The sequence below is a fragment of the Vulpes vulpes genome, chromosome 15 (assembly GCF_048418805.1).
Source record: "Vulpes vulpes isolate BD-2025 chromosome 15, VulVul3, whole genome shotgun sequence".
In the NCBI taxonomy this organism is placed as follows: domain Eukaryota; kingdom Metazoa; phylum Chordata; class Mammalia; order Carnivora; family Canidae; genus Vulpes; species Vulpes vulpes.
Window position 1 is genome coordinate 83,725,671 of NC_132794.1, and position 26,754 is coordinate 83,752,424.

The 26,754-nt window shown below is 36.4% G+C and overlaps 1 protein-coding gene across 1 annotated transcript in view; it reads left to right on the plus strand.

Annotated features, from left to right (window-relative positions):
- The window catches only part of TNKS2 (tankyrase 2), a 68,896-nt gene extending 43,486 nt beyond the window's left edge, over window positions 1-25,410 (plus strand). Inside the window, exons 17-27 of the mRNA XM_025990639.2 lie at window positions 1,951-2,060; window positions 2,932-3,120; window positions 5,174-5,426; window positions 6,284-6,366; window positions 7,773-7,893; window positions 11,164-11,261; window positions 12,202-12,276; window positions 15,605-15,710; window positions 18,663-18,849; window positions 22,044-22,200; window positions 23,026-25,410. Coding sequence (XP_025846424.1) covers window positions 1,951-2,060; window positions 2,932-3,120; window positions 5,174-5,426; window positions 6,284-6,366; window positions 7,773-7,893; window positions 11,164-11,261; window positions 12,202-12,276; window positions 15,605-15,710; window positions 18,663-18,849; window positions 22,044-22,200; window positions 23,026-23,088 — 1,442 coding nt within the window. The 3' untranslated portion in view covers window positions 23,089-25,410. The remainder of the gene's footprint in view (window positions 1-1,950; window positions 2,061-2,931; window positions 3,121-5,173; window positions 5,427-6,283; window positions 6,367-7,772; window positions 7,894-11,163; window positions 11,262-12,201; window positions 12,277-15,604; window positions 15,711-18,662; window positions 18,850-22,043; window positions 22,201-23,025) is intronic.
- The last annotated feature ends 1,344 nt before the right edge of the window (window positions 25,411-26,754 follow it).

The following is a 26,754-nucleotide window of genomic DNA, read 5'->3' on the forward strand; positions in this document are numbered from 1 at the left end:
CCTCATTTTAACTTAACTATCTCTTTAAAGACCTTATCTCCAAATATAGTCATATTCTAAGGTACTGACAAAGCTTCAATACATTTTTTTAAGTTTCAGTCGTGAAATTGACACAGTGCACCTTTGTTTCTAGTACAGGTGTACAACATTTCATTTCAGCTTCTTTAGCTGCATTGAAAATGCATTCAAATCACTGAGCTTTCAGCTGATACTTCAGTGGTGTTACATTGTAGGCATAATTTGACATATATAAGATTTATCTAAGTACATATAATTTAAAAAAGAAAAAATAGAGAAAAAAAGTAATGGAAATGTTTCTGCCACTTTGTGTAGTATGGGAGATAGAAGTGTTTACCCTTGTTTTCTCTCTCATTTTATTTGTCTCATAGTGTGAATAATTGAGTGTGTTCCTAGTATTTAAAAGATAATTTGGGTTCTATGTGATTTTTCCCTTTAAATTTGCACCCCCTGTAAGTTGAGACCCCACTTTCCATGGAAAAGACTTACTCTATATGTCTTTTAGAGCCTCTTGGAAGTGATAACCACAAATGCCAACATGGTGCGAAAAGGCTTTTATACTTACACTGGCAGTCAGGAGTTTCTTGTCCATGCAAGACAGAATGTGATCTGTGTATATTTGAATTATGCTGTGTATAGTTATTTATATAAGCTTTTCTATATCTTTATGGTAGCTTACCTAGAAAACATTTGATAATTACTATTTAAACCCATGCTGTTGGGCACCTGGGTGGCTCACTTGGTTTTAGTGTCTGCCTTCAACCTAGGTCATGGTCTCAGGGTCCTAGGATCAAGCTCACATTGGACTCACTGGTCAGTGTGGAGCCTGCTTCTCCCTCTCCCTCTGCTCCTCCCCTCCTTCCTTTCCCCCTCCCCCCCTCCATGCACACTCTCGCTCTTACTCTCTCTCTCTCTCAAATAAATAAAAATTCTTTTAAAAAATAAAAATAAACCCATGTTATCTTTGTAAGTGGTAAATAGCTTTTATATACAAAACATTTCTACCTGCTTGTGCAGTATTAAACCTTGAGACCTGGAAGGAGTTTTGGATTCATTGTAACACTTACCTTATGGTAGTTCTTTGGTTTTGTTTTTCCCTCTTTGATCTTATTTAAATTTTTTGGCTTTAAATCCTTCAGTGAAAGAATAAAAAACTACAAGAAAAATAAATGTGAAAAATATTTTTTAACTGTTTTAAAGTTTTAAATGATAGCTGATTTATGTTGGCAAAGTTAAGTTCCAGATTTGCTCTCAATCTATGATTATGTGTCAAATAAAACATACTTTACCATATGACTGTTACTAAGATAGCTGACCTTTCCCAAGATGACAACTAAGAGATTATGGCATACTAATAAAATACTAAGTTTTACTTCATGACTTTAGCTGATTTTAGCTGATTTCTAGATTTTGCTTCTAGACTTGCAGAGATGTATATTCCTAAGATCTCTGTCTACAAAAAGCGTGTCTTTGCAGCCTTCTTGGAAAATGGGGTCCTGAGACACATGCTGATGTGCTGTCTCCTACTCTGCCAGCCACTTTTGTTCCTAACTTGGCTTTTATATGGTTGAATGCCTTCTACTTGTGGCCCTTGAGACCACGTACCTGAGTTCAGGAAGTTGCATATAACAATCATAAAGGCAAAGACTTTGGTAGAAGATTTTAAAAGGAAAGTTACAGCAAATCAGTCTACAACTTTTGAGAGTTTCTGGAATAAATGAGTGTCATCACTGAAACCTTCCACTTTGAGACCAGTAGGCAATTTTTTCCATAAAATAAAATCTTAATAGTCCAGTGGGGAATATCAGATTTCTATAAAATCTCTTTATTTTTTTAAAGAATGTCTGTGTTTCTTATATAGATATATACAGATACATAGATGTAATTATTTTTATATTAAGTGGAAGTAATTTTACTTCTTTTCTAAATTAGCTGGTTATAATAATTTAGAAGTTGCAGAATATTTGTTACAACATGGAGCTGATGTGAATGCCCAAGACAAAGGAGGACTTATTCCTTTACATAATGCAGCATCTTATGGGGTAAGTTCTTTCCTATTACCTTTAAAATCTCTGAAATTTTCAAAGTGCAAATCAGTATTGCAATTCAAAGGGCATTTAGCGGGCAGCCCAGGTGGCTCAGCGGTTTAGCTTCAGCCCAGGGCGTGATCCTGGAGACCTGGGATCGAGTCCCACATCAGGCTCCCTGTATGGAGCCTGCTTGTCCCTCTGCCTGTGTCTCTGCCTTTCTCTGTGTCTCTCATGAATGAATAAATAAAATCTTAAAGGGGGGGGGGCATTTAGCTTGACTTTTTCATTTTTTAGAGGAGTAAATATGAGGACTAAAGAGATTAGTGTCCAGGTCTCAATTCTGATTTTGTTGTAAGCTAGCTGTGTGACATGCAGCACATTTGTCATTCATTGTATTACCTTCTTTATCATCTCTTTATTTTCAGTAAGATAGTTTTGTTTATTTCTTGATGCCAGGAAGGAAACCCACTAGGACTCCTAGAAGTCTGTAGAGTTTCAGATGCGTGGTTCCTGAGTTTATAATGACCCTAAAATGTTATAATCAATATTGGCCAGCTTCAGTCGTATAATTGGAATAACTAAGAAAGGTTGCTGATTTGTAAATCGATGTTTAGCAGTTATAAAACTTGAATAAATGAGAAGTTATTTAAGTTGTATTCATTTATTTGGTTCCCATCCGGTATAGAATTCTTAAATTCTCAAGTTACTAAAACATCTGTAATTTTTAATCAGCTACCCATAAATTATGTTTGGGAGCAACACAGTTTTTCATTTCCAGAACAGGTTTGAAAATATGGGAAAAAAAAGGTATATAGTAAGTTTCTTCTTGGGAACTAAAATGTGGTAATATTTCAGACTATAACAGGAATATTTTCTTTTACAGCATGTAGATGTAGCAGCTTTACTAATAAAGTATAATGCATGTGTCAATGCCACGGACAAGTGGGCTTTTACACCTTTGCATGAAGCAGCCCAAAAGGGACGAACACAGCTTTGTGCTTTATTGCTGGCCCATGGAGCTGACCCTACTCTTAAAAATCAGGAAGGACAAACGCCTTTAGATTTAGTTTCAGTAAGTGATGGACTCTTTGAAAAATCTCATTGCTTTCTGACTTTTTAAAGTTCACTTGGTAGATACAAAATGTCTTCATGGTAAATGTGGCAAAATCTATTTTAGCCCAGTCTAAATGTAGGACTTCTTTGGTGTTAAAATATAATATGTAAATAATAAGGTTATCAATCAGTTATTGTATCTGGGGTGCTTTTAGAAATAGGAAAAAGAAGTGTATGGTATAACTGCTTATGTTATTAGTTGGGAAACAAAACAGGCGCAGGCCCTCAGTGAAAGCTATTATGGTGTGTACTATGCAGAGTTGTAGAGGACATATGATGAACTTTCCTAGTCAGGGACATTGCTCTCAAAGTGCAGCCATAAAGCCGGCTTCTAGTAGGGATTCCCTTCCCTCCCAGACTGCCTCTTCCCAAAGTTCCTGTTCTCACTTATCTCACCAAAAGTATTTGTGAAACAAGCTTGTTCCTCCAGTTTTCTATGAAGTTTGTTTGGTTTTGGTTTTTTCCTTCTCCCAAGGGAACTCATGTAGGCATCTCCAATGTAGCCTGTGCCTTGGCCACTGTGACATAGGTGTCTCTCTTGCCTTTACGACTGTGAAATTGACCAGGGCATTGGAGGAAAAGGGAGAAGAAATTCTTGTTCAGATGGGAAGGAAGGGAAGTGTCTTCTACATATTGCTTTCTCCTGAGAGAGATTCCACTGTTACAGATTACACTGAGAAGCTGATTTAGTTCAGCTGCATTGGGGGTTATTTTTTTTTTTTTTTTTTTTTTTTTTTTTTGCATTAGGGGTTAAATAGATTTTTCTCAGCAGGCTGACAACCCAACAGTATTTGCAATATTTCTTCAGGGAAATGTCTTTCTAGTTCCAAAATACTTTGGAAGTATACTTTTCTAATTCATTCCACCCATTTGTTCATCCACCAGACATAATTGACATGAAACAAAGGGCTCTAGAAAACAGGTGTGGGCTTTAGGGTCAAACAGACCTGCCTTAGAATTCCAACTCTGCCACTTAGAGTTGCACAGTCTTTCACCTTGCCTAGTCATCTACAAATGGGGGTAAAATATGTCTGGTTAAGGGGCACCTGGCTGACTGTCAGAAAAGCATGTTACTCTTGATCTTGGGCTTGTGAGTTAGGGCTCCACACTGGGTGTAGAGATTACTTAAAAATAAAATCTTTAAGATACATACACGTGTGTATGTATATGTCTGGTTAATATGAAATTTAAATGAGGTAATGTACTTGAAGTCCCAGGCATGATAGCAAATACATAAAAAGCACCCAACAGATCGTGCTATTATTTTAAAATGTTACCTACAAACTGTGAGTGCTGTGGAAGTCCTCAGACTCGGGTAGGAAAAAGGTAAGGATTAGAAGAGACTGTATCAATGACTAGTCATGAAAACAAGTACTGATTTACTTCTTGCTGACTATTAATTAGTTAGGGTCTTAATTGAGCATTGTGAAAAAAAAATAGTATATATCACTAATTAAACAAATTAATATACTAGTAAATTTGGGGATTTTTTTTTCCATGCTAGCTGATTTGATTAAAATGATGATCTCACTCCCTTCCCCCATTCAATTTTAAGGAGCAAATATATCACTGAATATTTTCCAAGAAATATAAACAAGTCATTGTTTACTAAAGTTCCATGTAGATTGAATTACTTCTTCCAGAATAATTGCATTAGTGTTAAAATTTTCTTACCTTTTAAAATTGATATTACTATAGCTCATTTCAGTGTTTTTCAGAATATCATAGTATCAAAGTTAGGGGTTTTTTTTATGCTTTGCTACATTTAACAGGGTTTTTTTTTTTTTTTTAATTTTCTGTGTCTTTGAACAGATTTTCTGAATTATTTTATATTTAGTAACAGTTTGACCGGATATCACTTGTTTTACTTTTGAAAATAATCATTTTTATATAATATGCAACTCTAGTGCAAATCTGAGTTTTTGTCATATTTTTAAATGCATTCTGTTGGGTATAGGAGAATTTTAAAACTTGGCTTATCACAGATTTAATTTCTCTCTGACCCACACCAGGCAGATGATGTTAGCGCTCTCTTGACAGCAGCCATGCCCCCTTCTGCTCTGCCTTCATGTTATAAACCTCAAGTGCTCAATGGCGTGAGAAGCCCAGGAGCTACCGGCGATGCTCTGTCTTCAGGTCCATCCAGCCCATCAAGTCTTTCTGCAGCCAGCAGTCTTGACAACTTATCTGGGAGTTTTTCTGAACTGTCTTCAGTAGTTAGTTCAAGTGGAACAGAGGGTGCCTCTAGTTTGGAGAAAAAGGAGGGTGAGACATTCTGCAAAAATAACTTTCTGTCTTGTAATATAGCCACAGATTTGTCATTTAGAATTATAACAAGTCATTTTTTAACCTTAAATACAACTGTTAGTACCAGTTTAATTAGCATAGCCTTTAAGTTTTAGTCTATTGTTGTTTTCTTTATGTTATTAGTCCCTAATGAAACTTTCTCCTTCCAAGTTGAGGCTTGATGAGTCTTACGCTGCTAACCTACTCTTTAGATGTAAATATGCTTTTTGAAGGGTTTAAAAGTCTTGTGGTTGAGTAGTTATGCTTTATTTATCTCTTCTGGTGTATTTTTACAGTTATGAAATACCTTTACTCCATGTCAGAATATCCAATTATGAAGATAGAGGTTTTTTTTAAGGAAAGGAAAAAGATACACATACTTACAGTCTCTATAAAACTGTTCTCTCTACCTCATACCTGTCCAAATTCATCTCACCTTAAGTGGCATTGTGGAACTTGTTTACATAAACTTTTTTGTGAAGTCACTTACATTCTCAAAGATAAGGAACTTTTTTTTTTTTTTTTTTTTGGTGAAAATAAAGTTGACATCTTAGTTTCAGTATGGAAACTTATTATAAACACACAGTTAAAAATAATATTTTTTTTAATGCTAAGATTTTTTTTTAACCTGAGAGTGCCCCCATTGGCTGTTTATTCTAATGATGTTAATTTTGTAGCTTTCTCTTTTTGCAATTTTTGTTGGTATGTTCAGTATTGTATCCCAAGTGACAGTATTTTGATTCATCTTTACATTCTTCATGAGTATAGTAATTCCACAAAACTTTGTTGTTATAATGTTGATATACGTTATTCTGTTCTGGATTTTTTTTTTCCAGTTCCAGCAGTAGATTTTAGCATAACTCAGTTTGTAAGGAATCTTGGGCTTGAGCACCTGATGGATATATTTGAGAGAGAACAGGTGAGTAGATGAATTGATTTTGCTTGGTTTGATTTTCTGTAAGACCTCAAGGAAAAATTAATGCCTTGAACTGTTCAACCTGCTCGCAGAGAGAGGAGAATGTTTTGTTTTGTTTTGTTTTTTTAAAAAAAAAAAAAAGACTGAAAAATCAGTCACTCTTTTAGTTTGGCTTGATCTTGGAATTTCTGTTCTGTTTATTAGCACATAAAAATCGATTCTCATGCAATAAAAAAATACATGGAAACGTGAAAATACACATTCTTTTCAAGTGCACACGAGACATTCTCTAAAATAGACAATACCGTAAATCACTGATCAGGCTTCTGCAAATACAAAAAGATTGAGATTATACCATGCATATTTTCTGACCACAATGCTATGAAACTTGAAGTCAACCACAGGAAAAAGTTTGGAAAAACTATAAATACATGGAGGTTAAATAGCTTGCTATCAAATAATGAATGGGTCAACAGGAAATCAAAGAAGAATTTTAAAAATACGTAGAACAATAGACTCTCATGTAGTAATAGTAAAATAACTTTCTGAAATGGAAAGCTTAGCTTATTTTTATTTAGCTCGTAAAGCTCTGTTTGTTCGGGTCAGTCATGTCTTACCTGCTCTAAGTCTGACACTTCACTAGCTGCTATGGGAAGATATGCCAAGCATATATCTAGGCTTTTCGGGAAGATATGCCAAGCATATATCTAGGCTTTTCTAGAACAGTCCCAGTTTAAAGTATGCTGTCAGAATACATTTACTGATTTTGGGGGGACTAAGAAAATATAGTTACTGTAGACCTGCATCCCTAAAGAACTTTTGGTCTACTTGTGGAGCTCTAACAATATATAAAGAACTAGGTATTGGGTATAGATTTTAGAAATTCAAAGGAAAAAAGGTAACCTGCTGGACTATTCAGCGAAAGCTTCATGGAAGATGTATAAATAAAACAGGATTTTTGAGTGTCTTCAGTTTTCACAAAATGGGAATAACGTATTTGACGGTAAAGGAATAGTTTGAATCCTGAGGCAGAAGTACCAGTTAGCATAGTCTGGAGTCTGGAGAAACCAGTGAAGCATTGTATAAATGGATTGATTACGGTAGAGTGATGGTGGATAACACAAAATAGAGTGTCTGAATGTGGTTAATTTGTAAATGGATTTTTGTTTTACGGTTTAATTCAGCTCAGGTTCTTATGCTAAATGAAAGTAATTATTTTTTGTAGTTCATACCTAAAATTTAATTAGCTGCAACTTTTTGGGTTCAGTTTAACAACTGGTTTGCTTTCATTTCTAAGCTGTTCAAAAAAATCTGAAGTAAATGTGTGATTCTAATACATTATAAAAACACCAGTATATGAATGTCTACCAAATGTAAGCCTTCTAAACAGTTTCATCCTTTTTTGTAAGATCACTTTGGATGTATTAGTGGAGATGGGGCACAAGGAGCTGAAGGAGATTGGAATCAACGCTTATGGACATAGACACAAACTAATTAAAGGAGTTGAGAGACTTATCTCTGGACAACAAGGTACTTCATTTTAAATAAGTGGTATCATCAGTTTAACAGTTGGCATAAAGGCAACTTGCTAAATGATAATTTAAAAATCTATAAGAGCAAGTCCATTTAATGGGAAAAATGCTAATTAGGATTCAAGAAACTTGGTATCAAGTTGTAACACTGCTACTGTTAAGTTTCCTGAGCTTCTGCTGGTAATTGTGTACCTGAATAAAATTTCTGGGCCATTCAGAAGTTTGGTGATTGCTTTTGCTCTGATGTTATTTCTCTTACTTCTATTCAGTTATTTTTGAAGTTATTCTAGCTCTAAAATTTTATGATTCTAAAAGATCAGATACTTGAATATCTCCTATCTTATGGTAATATAATAGGCAATGCCTAGGCATTCAGGCCTGCCCATAAAATAATGTTGTAAACTTCTCTTTTGTTGTAAATGGCTCAACTCTAAATACTTACAATGAAAGTATTGGGAAACAGTGTTGTAACTGAGGAAATTTTGCAAAATAGCATTGAATAATATCTATTTCTTCTGAATGTTAGAACTTTTAAAAAATGCAAATTGCATTTGTTCAACAGATGTTAACATTTCCTAGGTACCAAGTCCTGGGTGTGAAAAGGTGAATTATTCTAAGTATCAAAATCACATTGTTAAACTGAGGGCATGATTTTCCCTGCCTGGAATCAAACATGTCATGTCATTGAAGTCCTGGCTATATATCTGGAGTTTAAGAAAAACCTAAACTAGCAAAAATGAAGACATTTTCAGAGACAGATGTATGAAGGCAGGATGGGGTCCATTTCAAAAAAAAAAAAATATCTCTAGAAATTAGGTGATTGGAGCTAAGGAATACTTTAAATGGGAATTCTGGAATGGACCAGGATCAATTGAAGGTAGATACGCTTTACTTGCCTGGTAGAGTCTAGGACAAAATGTTTAAAACGTGAGGTAGTCTGGAATATGTCTTATAGATGACAAAATATATAAGATAAAAAGGAAAGAAACCCCATTGGCCCCATGGAATGTTAGTATACAATATAAAAAGCATCAAAAATGAAGAAAAACTAGAACCTTCAGTTGTGGATCATGACTCTACTAGAATAATAGATCTGGTAGGATAGAAATGTCTTTTTTTTTTTTTTCTTAAGATTTTATTTATTTATGAGAGACACAGAGAGATAGAGAGAGGCAGACACAAGCAGAGGGAGAAGCAGGGTCCATGCAGGGACCCCGATGCGGGACTTGATCCTAGGACTCCAGGATCATGCCCTAAGCCAAAGGCAGACACTCAACCCCTGAGCCACCCAGGCGTCCCTAGGATAGAAATTTCAATGGAATACTGGAATAACAAGGACCATTTAGAAAGAGGCAGGTTAAAAAGGAAATCAGGTTGGGCAGCCTGGGTGGCTCAGCAGTTTAGTGCTGCCTTCAGCCCAGGGCGTGATCCTGGAAACCCAGGAACCAGTCCTACGTTGGGCTCCCTGCGTGGAACCTGCTTCTCCCTCTGCCTGTGACTCTGCCTCTCTCTCCCTCTCTGTGTCTCTCATGAATAAAAAAAATATTTAAAAAAAAAAGTAAATCAGGCAATGTTTGTTCATTAAACATACAGTGTCTGGGATACAGTTATTAAAACTGTATTGAAAGGCTCAGGAAACATTGGCAGAAACAGATACATTACCACCAGATGGCAGAGATACGTAACTCCATGCCACCTCTGGTCAGGAGTCATTTTGCTTATCCAGCTGCAATTTGTAAAGGAACATTCATTCCTTCATGGAGGAGAATTGTTACGAGACAGAATGACTGCTCTAGCACATCAGGGTCACTTGCCTACATAAAATTAACCTTTCTTGTCTTCATTTGAAGCCAGGATTCTATATCTGTGTTATACCTAATTTGTAAAGTGGATCTAGTGGAAGTCTTCTAACAGTCTCTCATTTTGCTGGCTTAGCCCTAGCTATCATTCAGTGCATCAAGTCAGTAGATTACTTGTCCTCCATCTCTGAGCACAGATAAAACATCTTGGGATGGTACACAGATGCTTTAGTCAAGCATGTGTTATAGTCTTTATTAAGTCTTTAGTCTCTGAAATATTCCCCTTTGTAAGTCTCCATACTTCTGTAAGTACTGTAATCGAGTCATACCTATAAGTTTGTTTAAGTTAAGCATGTTGATAGCAGTCGTGTTATTCAGACCAAAACTCAGAACTAGGTTAGTGCTTTTACATTCCAGAGGCAAGCTGCCATGCACTGACCCAACAATAATGGATTTCATCCCTACCTGGAAAAATAGCAGAGACTCAGAAATCTTGTAGAGACTGAAGGAGAGGTTACAGGTATACCAAAGAAATTAGAAAATTCTGTCAAAGATTCCATTTCAAAAGCTTTTGTGAGAGTAAAGGTACAAAATACAGTTATCTTGACCATTGATATTCAGAAAATACAATATTCATTGCTGAATTAAAGACTATAATGGGTTAGAATAAGCATTCATTAGTTAGTAACCTTTATGGAATACTCATTCTGGGATGATTCAAAATACCTGAGGCGGGCAGCCCTGGTGGCTCAGTGGTTTAGCGCTGCCTTCAGCCCGGGCATGATCCTGGAGACCCCGGATCGAGTCCCGTGTCGGGCTCCCTGCATGAGCCTGCTCCTCCCTCTGCCTGTGTTTCTGCCTCTCTCTCTGTGTCTCTCATGAGTGAATAAATAAAATCTTAAAAAAAAAAAATTACCTGAGGCTATACAAGTTTCTGTCATAATCCTTCCTCATATGTACAAAAATTAAAGTGACTAGATGCTGAGAGGGCTGTATCATTAGTGAAGGAAATGTGAAGAAGAAATGTGTGACAAACTCCTTAAGGATAAGAGATAAAGAATAAAAACATCTTCTGAAATATTAGAACTTGTCAGGTTAAAATTAGTAGTCTAAATGCAGTGTTCTGGTTTGGATCCTAGAACAGAAAAAGGACATTAGTGGGAAAAACTAGTGAAATCCAAAATAGTCTGTAATTTAATAAGTGTGATATATGTACTGTGGCTCTATATAAAATGGTAACATTGGAGGAGCATTAACGTTCTTAATGGTGATGTTAGGAGGTTGACTGAAAGGTACACAGGAACTCTCTGTATGATCTCAGCCTTCCTGAAAATCCAAATTAGTCCAAAATCAAAAGTTTTTAAAAATCAGTAGTAAGCATCAGATAAATCAAGTGGCTGTTTTTGATTGGTGTTAATCAGAGGGGTTTTTTGCCATGTTTTTTTTAACCTTCAAATTTCATTTGCTAGGTCTTAACCCATACTTAACTTTGAACACCTCTGGAAGTGGGACAATTCTCATAGATCTATCTCCTGATGATAAAGAGTTTCAGTCTGTGGAGGAAGAGGTATGTTCATATACCTTAAATTAATGTTCGGTTTAGTAGCTAAACTTCCTAGACGTTTCCAGATCTTTTTTTTTTTTTTCCCCCGCCCCTTTTTTTTTTTTCCCCCGCCCTCGTTTCCAGATCTTAAAAATGTAATAGGGTTTTTTAATTGTCCCTAACTCTTTACCACCTAGAAAACCTTCAAAATCAGCATTGAAGGTACACTCCCTCAATAAACTTTAATTCCAGTAACTTGGTTCAGTACTACAGTTAATACTAACCCAGAATTCTGTTGGAGAAGAGTTTACTGTCATGGGGCAGGTGGGGGGAGGGGAGTGCCAATATTTCCCTCCCTTCATGAAAGCAATTACGAAGCCCAGTACCTCACACAAGACCCAGAATATGTGGATTCTACTTATCCAGGAAAGTTTTCTTCCAGCTTGCTTTCCACAAAACTCTTGAATCCACTGAAATCTTTGAATAGTGCCTTACACTTTGAAGAACACATAACCTATATGTGTGAGGAACACAGAGATAAAAAGTTGAGTAGGACTGAGTTCTAAAATTTAAGAAACTCCAGCTCTTAATGAAATATAAATTGTGCTTTATTAGGGCAGCATGAATGGGAACAAATAAATGATTGGGGTTTTTTTAGCTTTTAGGTGATTAACTTTATATGTTTAACTCACCTGTGCATCTGTTTCTTCTTTCTTCCTTTAGTTTGCATTAAATAATTTTCACCTATAAATATTATTTTCAGATTGCTAGCTAATTAGCTAATAGCTATCTCTAGAAAATAGTACTTGTGAACTTACAGAACTCATATTCCTTAAACAACAAAAATATTAAAATCTCATTTTGTATTCTCAAAAATACAATCATAAGAGTCAAAAAGCATGTTCCCCATATCAGAAAAAAAACAAAAGTTAATACACATATATTTGACATATTTTTCCATCAGATGCAAAGTACAGTCCGAGAGCACAGAGATGGAGGTCATGCAGGTGGAATCTTCAACAGATACAATATTCTCAAGGTAATAAGATAGTGAAAATAAAGTTTTCTGAGACCATAGTTTTTTCAAGCCTGAAACAATAATTAACTTTCATAAGAATACAATGATCTGTCTAACCTATTAAGTCTTTGACATAGCATCAGGGGATATTTGGGGGACAATTGTATACTTGGAAGGTTAAGATTCTCAAAATCAGGATGCCTGGGTGGCTCAGATGGTTAAGCATCTGCCTTCGGCTCAGGTCATAATCTCCAAGTCCTGGAATCGAGCCACACATCAGGCTCCCAGCTCAGTGGGGTGTCTGCTTCTCCTTCTCCCTCTCCTCTGCCTCTCCCCCTGCTTGTGCTCTGTCTCTCTCAAATGAATAAATAAAAATCTTTTTAAAAATTAAAAAAAAAAAAGATTCTCAAAAATCCTTGTACTGTTTTTTGGTTTTTTGTTTTTTGTTTTTGTTTTTTTTGTTTTTTGTTTTTTGTTTGCTTTTGAGGGGAGGTGCTGTTTTCATAATGAATAATTCAGCCCTTGCTGAACATATTCAAGTTTAGAGGTTATGCTTTATCTTTGAATAATGATAAATGATAAATCCTGTAGGTTTAGGCCTTTAAATATATAAACGACTATTAAGGTACTCTGTTAAAGTGCTCGCTTTGACAGCACATATACTAAGGTACGCTGTTATAACAAAGTTGAATTTTTTTGTGGCTCAAGAAAGGCCTCCATCTTTATATTTACACCATGCTTTCTTTTTTCTTTTTCTTTTCTTTTTTTTTTTTTTTTTTTTTGTCTTGTCTTGCTCCTAACTCCAGGTTTCTGTGAGTACCCATCCATATCATGTTTTTTAAAATTTTAGGAGTACTCCCTCTATATCTTCATCTTTGCCAAAAACAGTCTTTAAAAAAATATTTTTTAAGTCATTCAAATGAGAGTCCTAGGGATCCCTGGGTGGCTCAGCCGTTTAGCACCTGCCTTCGGCCCAGGGCGTGATCCTGGAGTCCCGGGATCAGGTCCTGCAACGGGCTCCCTGCGTGGAGCCTGCTTCTCACTCTGCCTGTGTCTGCTTCTCTCTCTGTGTGTCATTCATGAATAAATAAATAAAACCTTTTAAAAAAAGAGAGAAAGTCCTGTTCTTTTTCTTGAACCCAGGTTTTCTTTTCTGGGTCTTTTCCAACTTTGCTGTGTTTTTCTTGAGAACTACAGCAAGCAAAATGCACACTCTACTTGAGATGCATAAATATTTTTGTTAACTACATTCTTAATAATTCTAAGATAAGATGGTTAGAATTAAACTGTGGCAAGTGGGGCAGCCCAGATGGCTCAGCGGTTTAGCGCTGCCTTCGGCCCAGGGCCTGATCCTGGAGACCCAGGATCGAGTCCCACATCGGGCTCCCTGCATGGAGCCTGCTTCTCCCTCTGCTTGTGTCTCGGCCTCTCTCTCTCTCTCTCTCTCTCTCTGTGTCTCATGAGTAAATAAATAAAATCCTAAAAAAAAAAAAAAAAGTATGGCAAGTATCTTTATAATACTTGAATTTTAAACTCAAAAGTGAACGGTATCAGGGTGCCTGTATGTCTCAGTTGGTTAAGCTTCTGCCTTGGTCTCAGATCATATCCTGGGGTCCCGGGATGGAGCCCCTCTTCCTATTGCAGGGAGCCTGCTTCTTCCTCTCCCTTGCTTGTGCTTTCTCTCTCTCATTCTTTCTCAAATAAATAAAATCTTTAAAAAGAAAAAAAAGGAAATCCACTTAAAAAATCAACAATATCAAATCTTTCATCTGTTTTATATTACTATTTCAGAACAACTATTATGTATAATATTAGATACCATATTTTAGAGTTACTGAATACTAAAACTATTCATCGAGATGGTTATATTCATACTATTAGATGATTTAAAATAAAAGCACACATTATTCAGATAAAGGAATCCTACTTTTGGAAGCTTCTTTTTATTTGTATCATAGTATGACAAGAATCACATCTTGAGATTTCCATTCATGAACACTTATAATTAGAGGCAAATTTCAATCAAGTCTACATTATCTGCAAGCAGTAACAAAGTGTATGGAGGTTTGTTAAGGGTGAGGGCAGGAGAGAATATGTTTTTGATTTTCAAAATAGTTTAAAATTAAGAAAAGCACTTTTTGGGCAGCCCTGGTGGCTCAGTGGTTTAGCGCTGCCGTCAACCCAGGGCATGATCCTGGAGACCCAGGATCGAGTCCCACGTCGGGTTCTCTGCATGGAGCCTGCTTCTCCCTCTGCCTGTGTCTCTGCCTCTCTGTCTCTCACGAATAAATAAATAAAATCTTAAAAAAAAAAAAAAAAAAAAAACGAAAAGCACTTTTCTCTGTAAAGATTTTAATGCAATATTTAATTTTTCAATGATAGGGATCCCTGGGTGGCGCAGCGGTTTGGCGCCTGCCTTTGGCCCAGGGCGCGATCCTGGAGACCCGGGATCGAATCCCACATCGGGCTCCCGGTGCATGGAGCCTGCTTCTCCCTCTGCCTGTGTCTCTGCCTCTCTCTCTCTCTCTCTCTCTCTCTGTGACTATCATAAATAAATTAAAAAAAAAATTTTTTTTTTCAATGATAAAACTTTTTTTTTTTTTTAACATAAATGAGATCTCTGTCAGTTGAGTTCCTTGATTACATCTGTGGCAGTATTTTCAGTTTTTTTCAGGCAAGACTAAAACCACTCCCTCCGATGTGCTCTGGGACCAGCAGGGGGCTGTAACACCTTTAAACACAGCCAAGAAACAGCTCTAGGATTGTGAATTTTGATCCTAGGAATACTCCAAATGATACCAACATCCATCTTTAACTCTTCTCAAGACAAAAACTTTAGGAATTGGAGGCTTAGGGAAGGGTAGAGGTAGTAGTAGTGTGTCTCTTTGTGTATGTGTTAGAATGGTGTTTTTTGGTGTGGCCTTTTCTAATATTTTTAATTAAAAATAAAGATGATACTTTGAGCCAGATAAAGCAGTGTGAGGTGAATGATATTGTTCTCTTCTAAATACTTATATACAGAACTTAACATACTGATTTGGAGATGTTTTAGTAATAATTCTAAATTAGAATGGGAATATTTTAGTCAATTAATGGTACTCTTGACCTTCACTTAAGGCAATAAGTAGCTTTTTTTCTCATGGACATTTTTGACTTCCAAAATGTAGCTATATTTCTATCTTTATATTTGAGACCAAGTATTTTTAGTTGACTAAAATAAAACATAGTTTACATTTCAGAAAAAAGTTTTGCCTCTCTACAGGCTATGTGGCCCATTTTGGCTAAGATGAACAAATAGGTAAGTAATTATGACATAAAGATTTTGATTATTCTGATCTCTTCTTTATAGATTCAGAAAGTTTGTAACAAGAAATTATGGGAAAGATATACACACAGGAGAAAAGAAGTTTCTGAAGAAAACCACAACCATGCAAATGAAAGAATGCTATTTCATGGTAAGATTCCTTTTCCCCAGGACACATGCTAGCTCAGTAGGTAGAGCATGCCACTCTTCGTCTCAGGGTTCTGAGTTCAAATCTTACATTAGGTATGGAGCCTACTTTAAAAAAAAAAAAGATTCTTACCCTACCCTACCACCATCCTCTTCTACATAATTTTTTGTCACATATGAAATAATGAGTCTGTATGTTTCTCATGCCATTTTTTAAAAAAATAAATATTTCTATAAATGTTACATTTATATTTGTATTTCCAACCTCTTTTGAATTTGTATATTTTATAAATGTAATGGATTGTTTATAAATGGGATTACAATAAGGGCAAAGTACAGAAATAGGAATGTTGACTTAATATTTTGCTTTTTTCTTTATATAGATTTTTGCATATGATCACTCCGAAAAATGGTGTGCTTTACTTTTAACTAGTTGATTGAATTGAAATTAAGGTCTGAGGGGTGCCTGGGTGGCTCAGTCAGTTAAGCATCTGACTCTTGATTTTTGGTTCAGGGCAGGATCTTAGGAGATCAAGCTCTGCGTTGGGCTCTGCCTGCACTGAGTATGGAGTCTGCTTAAGATTCTCTCTTTCTCTCTTTCTCAAAAAAAAAAAAGATTCTCTCCCTCTCCAAAAAAAAAAAAGTTAATAAATAAAGTAAGATGAAATGAGGTCTGAAAATCACCTCAGAAGACCATACACATCCTATTCTGCCTTTAATTCTGAGTGTCAAAACTACATTTAACTTCATTCTGTGAAAAGAGCCATTGTCAGAAGTGCCTGGCTGACTCAGGTGATTGAGCGTGCCAATGTACATCTTGGTTTTATGAGTTCAAGCCCCATTTTAGGGGTGGAGATTACTTTTAAAAAATTAAAAAATAAAATCTTTTTTTTAAAAAAAAGAGCCATTGTCATTGACCTAGGGAACTTTCTGAGAACTTCTGTAGAATTGAGAGCACCATTATTTATTCTTGAAATTTTCTGATTTTTTTTTTATATATATATTGCAAACTAATATATGTTGATTGGTCTTTTTTTTTTCTAAGTAGTCTCCATGCCCGTCGGAAGCTCACTGTGGACCCTCAACCCACAACCCCAAGACCCAAGATCTGAGTTAAGATCAAGAGTTGGATGTCCAACTGATTGAGCCACCCAGGCACCCCTCATCTTTGAAATTATAGCAAAGATGAATATAGATATTAATAGAGTGTTCATCAAGTCTTCAAGCACATAGTTGCTCCCATCTGTTTTTCCAGTTGGCCTTGATTGCAGAAAACTTTAGAGACCTGTACACTTCTATAAAACACAGCATTTAGGGGCACCTGGGTGGCTCAATGGTTGAGCGTCTGCCTTTGGCTCAGGTCGTGATCCCAAAGTCCTAGGATCGAGTCCCACATCAAGCTCCCTGCAGGGAACCTGCTTCTCCCTCTGCGTCTCTGTGTGTCTCATGAATAAATAAATAAAATATTTTTTTAAAAAAAGGCTGAAAACACAGCATTTAAGTTTCACAATCCCCTGAAAGAATGGCTTATAGCAGACTGAATTGGTGCATAATATCTAAATGGTATTTCTCATTCTGAAACTTTAAAAATCATTTTGATAATCCCGTGGCCCAGAGTATATTATTTATGTACTGACTTGATGGCTATAGTGAATTTTTCTATTTTATAGTATAAGTTATTTTGTTTTTTCCAAATTAATTCAAAGAAATGATTCTATTCAGTATTTCTGTAAAGTGGAATTCAGTGCATTTTCCTGTCCCTTTATGAATAAGGACACTGGGCTTGATGACTCAGTTAACTATGATACTGGCTTTTCCCAGAGCCCACCCATCACCCTACTCTCTGGCCTGGTTCCCTTGGCTACCTCCTACCCATTGGCTAAGCTCTCCTTGTCACACATGCAAGAAAGAGGGGAGAAAGTAGTCAGTGTGCAGAGAATGGAAGAATGAACTTTTTCAGATAGAATCTGGTGTGATGGGATGAAAGGCAGAGAAGTGGAAGGATGGGAGAAGAGAGGTATAAAAAAGAGAATGAACAAGGGTACCTTGGTGGCACAGTGAGTTAAGTATTCCACTCTTGGTTTTGGCTCAGTTTGTGACCTCAGGGTGGTGAAATCAAGCCCCGTGTAGGGCTCTGTGCAGAGTCTGCTTAAGACTTACTCTCCCCCGCCCCCCCAAAAAAAGACTCCCTCTCCCTCTCCCCCTGCCCATCTCATGCCTCCACCACCACCACACACACCTGCTCCCACACTCACATTCCTGCTTTCCCCACCCCCCTCAAATAAATCTTAAAAAGAGAGAGAGAAAGTATGAACATGAAAAGACCACTTTGGCCACTTTTAATATCTAGAAAATGTACACAGACATGAGTGTCATTTTAAGACTTAATTGCATTCAGCCTTGCTATATGAGGTGTATTATGAGACTCTTGGTTCTGGATTTGTATGGATTTGGGGTCTAGAATTTGGTAACTTTGGCACTGATATTTCAAATGATCTTTTTTCTAGTTGGATTTGTATGTGTCTTCCTTTTTGGCATCTGATCTACCACCTTATTAGAAATAGTGCTTCTAAAGTAGTTATTCTAAAGGCTTAAGCTACCTGACAGTTAACTTCTTGTTATCCTTGTTTTTTTATATTCTTTATTGTGGTGGTCGTGTGTGTATATTTAAGAATTGCACTTCAAAAAGGATTTCATTTATTTTTCTTCTAAAATGATTTTAGGGGCTTCTTGGGTGACTCAGTGGTTTGGCACCTGCCTTTGGCCCAGGGCGTGATCCTGGAGTCCCGGGATTGAGTCCCACATCGGGCTCCCAGCATGGAGCTTGCTTCTCCCTCTGCCTGTGTCTCTGCCTCTCCCTCTCTCTCTCTCTCTCTCTCTGATATACATAAGTAAAACCTTAAAAAAAAAAAAAAAAATTTTTTTTTTAATTGTTACCCATCTACATGTATTTTAGGATCTCCCTTTGTGAATGCAATTATCCACAAAGGCTTCGATGAAAGACATGCCTACATAGGTGGCATGTTTGGAGCTGGGATTTATTTTGCTGAAAACTCTTCCAAAAGCAATCAGTATGTCTATGGAATTGGAGGAGGTACTGGGTGTCCAGTTCACAAAGACAGATCTTGTTATGTTTGCCACAGGTAAGAGATTACTTGTTCTTACTTATTTTGATAAGAATTTTATTTTATAGGAACTGGTTTTATATTTGAGGAGAAAGGCATCATCTTGGACAATTTTAGGGATCCAAGCTAGGCATGTTTCAGCTTGCTTTTGGCCTCTCACCAGTTGTAATAATAGCTAGTGTTTATTAAATAATCTATATGGGCCAAGCACAGTTCTGAGCACTTGACCTATATAACATTTAACCATTAGGGGATCCCTGGGTGGCACAATGGTTTGGCGCTTGCCTTTGGCCCAGGGCGCGATCCTGGAGACCCGGAATCGAATCCCACGTCGGGCTCCCGGTGCATGGAGCCTGCTTCTCCCTCTGCCTATGTCTCTGCCTCTCTCTCTGTCTCTCTGTGACTATCATAAATAAATAAAAATTAAAAAAAAAAAACAAAAAAACAAAAAAACATTTAACCATTAGAACACCTACTGCTTTAAAGAATATGTATGTAGTAAAAAATATCATTAGGCATGAGAGATTTTATCATGGGCCTTAACTATTATAAGACTGTGGACTCTTTAAAAATGTCGTATTCAAGGGGCACCTACGTGGCTCGGTTGGTTAAGCATCTGACTCTTGATTTTGGCTCAAGTCATGATTTCAGGGTTGTGAGATCAAGCCCGGGGTCAGGCTCCATGCTGTGGAGCCTGCTTAAGATTCTCTGTCTCCCTCGCCCTCTACCCACCCCCATTATTCAAAAAAAAAAAAAAAAAAAGTTTATATATATATATATATAAAGTGTTTATATATAATATATATATGAATGTAAAATAGCATTACTTGACAAGCCTAATTATTTCGTAGCAATGCATGCAGGAGTTTCTCTCTCTTTTTTTTTTTTTTAAGATTTTATTTATTTATTCATGAGAGACAGACAGAGAGGGGCAGAGACATAGGCAGAGGGAGAAGCAGGCTCCATGCAGGGAGCCTGACGTGGGACTCGATCCCCGGTCTCCAGGATCACGCCCTGAGCTGAAGGCAGACGCTCAACCCCTGAGCCACCCAGGCGTCCCAGGAGTCTCTCTTCCATTGTGATATGATCCTAATCCTCAATTTGTGATATTACCACTTGAAAAGTTTAATGAAACACATCAATCCCTTTTAAAAAGCATATGTCTTTCCCCACTTTTAGTTACCCTGATCTAATAACCCAGTTGTTAAAATCATTCAGGTAATTTGCCCCTAATTAATAAACTCCTCATAGGTAAATATAAATTATCTTTTGCCATTTAAAAAATTGAGTAAAATTAATATTGAGATTTATTCTATAGTTAGGGCACTGCTAATAAAAATCTAGAGCAGTCTTCATCAAACATTAGCAAAGATGAGAATCACTAAGAGGGCTTGCTAAAACAGATTCCTAAGCCCTACCTACTCGATTGCTGATTTGGTAGGTCTGAGATGAAGCCCCAGAATTTGAATTTCTACCAAGTTCCCAGGTGATACTGATATTTCTGATCACTGATCTGGAAGAAAGCCCTAGAGCTGTAGTCTCAGCCTTAGTGACACATTGGAATTACCTGGGGAGCTTTGAAAACTGCTGCCCTATGTCCCACCCTTAGAGTTTCTCTTATAATTGATCTGGGTATTAAGATTTTTTAAGTCTTCCCAGCTGATTTTGAAAGGTTACCAAGGTAAAGAACTGTACCCTGGAGAAAAACAAGGTCTGTTTGTATATTACTCTTGTTGTTTTCCCCTTTAACTTAGACTTGTGCAGGTGCCTAAGTCAGCCTTTTTGAACATGAACTCCCGTCTACTTCTGTTTTAGATCATAAATTAATTGGACAGGTTAAAAGCTTATAATTTCTTGAGATTCTATAAATTGAACTCTGCTGCTTTATTATCTGTAGGTAAAAGTTCCGAGCACTTGACCTCTTTAACTCTTAGTTAAAATAGTTGTGATTATAATAAGCAGTATTTTAGTACCTCTTGTAAACTGTCTTTAGAACAGAATGGTTGATTTTCTGGAAATAAGCTTATTAACTTAAGACCTTTGTATTTGGATTATCACAACACTGATTGTGACTGTAATAGAAATCTATTAGAAATGCTAAGGTTTCCAGCAGGCATATTAAGAATAAAAAAGTTAAAAAAAATAAGAATAAAAAAGTTTAGATGACCTCTCTTCTTTGGAGAACAGAATCAACTGGTTCACCAAAATCTCCTTTTCTCCTCTAAAAAGCAAAAAAGAGAAACCATGAAGTAATTAAAAAAAAAAAAAAGTTTCATTGGAAATAAGGAAGGACAGTCATAGGCCAAAGGGGATTGGGAGAGTATTCTACTTAAACTTCTGGTAAGGGAAGTTCTTCAAATAGAACCAACATTTCAGCTGAAACCTAAAGAAATGAGTGTTAACCAGTTGAAGAATGACAATGAATACCATTCTCTATGGTAAAGGAAACAGTGTTTATGAGGGCTATGGGGTTAAGAAAGTTGGCCTGTGTGAAGAAAGAAAATTAATGTTCCTGACGCACGATGAACACAAGGTAAGGTTAGAGAATTTGGAACCATTGTAAGGAATTTGGGTTTTATGTGGGTTTTCTTCCACATACAAGCCTTTACAAGGTTTTAAGCAGAAAAGTGACGTGATTTGATTAATGTTTTATGTGTTGGGTTGTTTTTTCTAAATAACTGTTGCTTGGATGGAAAACAATTTAGCTAGGAATTAGAGGAGAAATAGGAAGAGAAGTTTGGAGGCCATTGTTCCCATCCAAGTGAAAATTTTGGTGATTTGAACCAAAGGTAGCAATAGAATTAAGAGAATGAATTTCAAATATATTTCGAAGGTGGAATCAACTAGACGTAGTTGATTTATCTATTTAGTTGGATAAATGTCCAGCTTTGCAAGCTACTTTATGGGAGCCCCTTAAAATTCCTTCTTCCCACTTGGGCTGTGGTTTGTGCTTTTGCTGGGTACAAACAAGATAGCAGAGCATCCATCTCTATAAGGTAGTTAATTTTCAGTTTATATAGTTAAAATAAGAATTAAAGTGGCAAATTCATTAGAGTAGTACAAGACATTCTTACAAAGTTCTTTTAAGGATGAAATGACAAAAATAATTGTGTTTATGTATAAATACATTTTTAAAAACTTACAGTGTACAGAAATAAAACTGCCATGTACTGCCTTGTCATTAGGGAGATCTTTTCCTTTTCACATTATAGGCAGCTGCTCTTTTGCCGGGTAACCTTAGGAAAGTCTTTCCTGCAGTTCAGTGCAATGAAAATGGCACATTCTCCTCCAGGACATCACTCAGTCACTGGTCGACCCAGCGTAAATGGTCTAGCATTAGCTGAATATGTTATTTACAGAGGAGAACAGGTAATTTAGTTTTTATTTGTTCATCTTCAGAAATTATGTAGAGCCCTATTTTAACCCCTTCTTACTCATCTCTTAAATTGACAACACATATTGCCTTAATAACTGAGTTGTGGGTTTTTTTTTTTACTTATGTTTGGAAATAATTTTAGATTTACAGAAAAGTACAAAAATAATAGAGAATTCCCTTATACTCTTTATGCAAATTTTCCTCATGTTAACATCTTCTCACTCTCCCTTGTACGTGTGAATACGGATTTTTTTTCCTTAACTGCTTGGGAGGAAGTTGTAGGCTTGTGTAGCCTTAAATGCTTCAGTGTGTATTTCCCAAAAACAAGGACATTCTCTTACAATTATCAAAACTGGGAAAATATCACTGATAGAATATTATCTCTTACAGACTTTAATCAGATTTTGCCAATTATAGTTGACCTTTTTTCTGTTTTTTACCTTCTGTAAAATATAATTAATCAGAATCCTATATTTAATAGTTAGCCTGTAGCAGAGAAGCATACAGAAATTCCCTCTTGCTCTTAGTGACACGAGCCAGTCAAAAGCATCTCTAGAGCAGTGTTCTGAACTGATGATATGTAGCAGGATCACCTCAGTTATTAAAAACAAACACATGTTTAGTAACCATCCTAGACCTGCTGATTTAGAGCCAAAGGGATTGGAGTACAAGGTAAGGCTGTTTTGAGAAAATACCCTTAGTTAATTCTGATCCACACGCCAATTTAGAACCTCTTCTGTAAAGATTAGGAATCTTTGTGGTAAAATCACCTTCCAAAAATTTGTTTACCAATATTTAAATTAATCTTTCTCTTCCAGGCTTATCCTGAATATTTAATTACTTACCAGATTATGAGGCCTGAAGGTATGGTTGATGGATAAATAGTTGTTTTAGGAAGCTAAGTCCACTGAACCTAAAATCATCTAAGCAGTTGGTGGCCTCTTAAGTTTTACTCCTTTGCTGAGAAATATCATCTTGTCCACAAGCCTGTGACAAAAGGATAAAAAATGTGAAAGAAGTTTAACATTCTGACTTGATAAAGCTTTAATAGTGTACAGTGTTTGTTTTCTAAATATTTCCTGTTTTTCAGCACTTTAACAGATGCCATTCCAGGTTAAACTGGGTTTGTCTGTACTAAATTATAAACAAAGTTAACTTGAATCTTTTATGTGTTATGCATTGATTCTAACAGAAACTGTAATCCCCTCAACCGAACTCATTTTATTAATACAGTACTGTGTTCTTTAAAACACAGCATTTACACTGAATACAATTTCATTTGTAAAACTGTAAATAAGAGCTTTTGTACTAGCCCAATATTTATTTACATTGCTTTGTAATATAAATCTACTGTTTTAGAACTGTAGCAGTTTACACATTTTTTCATATGTACTGCACATCTGTACTTCATCTTGCATCATCATGGTTGAGTGATCTTTACATTTGATTCCAGAGGCTCTGTTGAGCTATTAGCAAAGACTTTGTCAGTTGGGAAAGACTGATTTATCAGATTTAATTTACTGATGGAAAAGCATTTATCTCATTAGAAATCTTTCCCACTGAAGAACTTATTTCATGAATACTCTGGGGATTCAATTTGTGATAACTTTGTATAAGACACATTCCAAAGACCTCTATGAACATCCTGATTATTAAAGACACTTCTTTACTGTCCTCAAACTCTAGGTTTCACATCGGAAAATTTTCTCATTTCGTTTTGTGAAAATTAGAGCAAGTGCTTCTGTGTTTTAGAGTCTAAATCCTACCACTGAGCAATTATGGTGTTCTTTTCATGGAGTGTAAATAGGAAGTTACATTTCAGAGGTAAAAGGGTAATACTGAATAATTTTCCAATCTGTTCTAATTACCCTAAATATAAAGGGAGTGGGGGTAGTGAATAGGAGTGGGCCATTTTTTTGTCCTAAGTATTTTTTTCTTGTTCTTTTTCCTTGGTGTCACTGTTACAGCCAATCTATATACCATAGGTAAGCTGAACCCAGAACCATGAAATAAATGTAGGTGTCCCAGTTCTCTCCAGGTCATTTGAATGGGCAGGTGCTGTGACATGGTGCTTCCTGGTCCTGGGTAGCCTCATCGTGACATTCACAGGTCACTTGGAAATATGCTTAATGTGTGCACTACGTAGTGACAGGCTTGTTGGGCAGCTGTCGAGGGGAATGCTGTCCCATAAAATACCATTCCTGTTTTTTAGTGGAAAACTATCTTTTCCATGAAATAGGCTAAAGCTTCTGGGCACAGAGACATGAATTATAGCTTGGCAGCCTGTTTGTTGACTTTAACTGCCTCAGGAGGCAAGGCAAGATTTTTATTGACTTAAGTCTCTGTGAGAATGTTCCCCTTTCCTCTCTGTACCAGTTCACTTTTGTTTTACATTTTTATTCCATCTCTAAATTATCTGGCTCTTTTCAGTAACTTGTACATAAAGTGCTAGAAAATCATGTTTCAGAGGTTAATTCCTGATATTGAAGTGCTTTTATACAGCTTTCTAATAATTGCAGTTTTGATCCTAAAGTAATTTCTTGGAATGCAAATGAAGTATGCCAAATTTTATATAATTTTTCAGATTCTGGAAGCTTCCAGATTTTATAATTAGAAGATAATGAGATGAGTTAATGGAGTTTACATTTACATACCTTATCTCTCAACATTGAGCCCATACCACTCCCCCTATAAGTGAATCTGGAATTGCTTATCACGTAAAGTCATTGAAATCCCTGAGTTTACTATGATACTGCAGCCTGTGTTGTTTTTCATCTAATCCATTGCTTAATTACTGTGTTGTTTTCCTATGAATGATTACATTGTGGTTAATATGTTAGCATGGCAACATTTTCAGATAGCTTTTTGTTTGTTGGCAATTTGGGGGGTTTTGGGGGGTCGTTGGTAATTTTTTGGAGTTTTTGCATGAAATATCTTACTTTATAATGATGGAATTGCTTTTTTTTTTGTCTTGTGATTTTTTTTTTTTTTTTTGAAGTGAGATTTAACTTTGTGTGTGAATAGTACTATTATATCCATCTTGGGTGTCTTACTTGTATCACATTCCATACCCTCATTTAATTCTTAATAAAGTGTTTATTTGTTTTTCTGGGTAGCATGGTAATTACTGGAATAGTATAAATGTGTTGAATGTTCTTTGAGAAAATGGATTAAGATTACAATAAACCACAATTGCAGGAAAACAATGTAGTTCTGAGTCTAACAGTGATAGAGTGCAGTTTAAAGTTTGAAATTTTGAATGTTATCACCATAACCTACTCAGATGCTATAAGATGGTAGTAGTTTTAAAATGCTTTCAGACGTTTAATCAATCCAGTACAACTTTTGGCAAACCTTAAAGCTCATTCCTGGGAATGGGAAATCTGTCTTCTTGAATTTTTGTTTGTTTGTTTGTTTCTTTTATTAGTTTGTTTTTTAAGTAAGCTCTTGATCCAACCTGGAGCTTGAACTCATGACCTCGAGATCAAGAATTGCATTCTCTACCAACTGAGCCAGCCAGGTGCCCCTGAAATAAATCTTTATAAATTTTAAAATCTTAAAGCAGTTGGTATTTGTTTCTCTAAAAGGAAATACAGTAATGTCTGTATTTTAGATTTAAGTTTCAGTGTTTGTGTGGATGTGTGACCAATTCTCTGCTTTCCATGATAAGAAAATAATGGTGCAAATGACCCAGGAGTCATTTGGCTTTTTTTTTTGTTTTTTAAGATTTCATTTATTTATTCATGACAGACAGAGAGAGAGAGGCAGAGACACTGACAGAGGGGAAAAGCAGGCTCCATGCAGGGAGCCCGACGTGGGACTCGATCCCGGGTCTCCAGGATCACACCCCAGGCCAAAGGCGGTGCTAAACCACTAGGCCCCTGGGGCTGCCCCCATCCTTTGGTTTTGAAAGACTTTTCAGCAACTTTTATCTTACTGCTTCAGTTAGGATACTATTCCTAAGCATTTCATTGTCTGATATCCAATTGTTTGCATGGTAGTGAGGAAAGAAAACATGTAAATAAATTTCCATAAACTTTTATGATTAGTATTCCTGACTGGCCCTTTACTTACTGTCCTGCCCTGTTAGAGAAGTAGAGGAAGCAAGTAGTAGTAGTAGTAGTATCCAGTCTTCACCAGGAGAATGGTCAGATTTTTTTCCAACATTTTTTTTTAAGATTTTATTTATCTGAGAGAGAGAGAGAACACAAGTGGGGGGGGGGGGGGGAGGCTAGAGGGAGATACAGGCTCCCTGATGAGCAAGGAACCCAACACAGGGCTTGATCCCAGGACCCTGAGATCATGACGTGAACCAAAGGCAGACTCTTAACTGACTAAGCCAACCAGGTGTCCTGAATAGTCAGATTTTTACAAAGTTAGACTGCAATATGGCCTTTTCTATCTGCTCCATCTACACCACCACCCCTCCACCACCTCCTTTTCATAAACACTAGCTTAGGCACACTGTGACCTAAAATACTTAATTTTTTTCTCAAATTTTTATTTAAATTTTATTTAACATACAGTGTAATATTGGTTTCAATGAC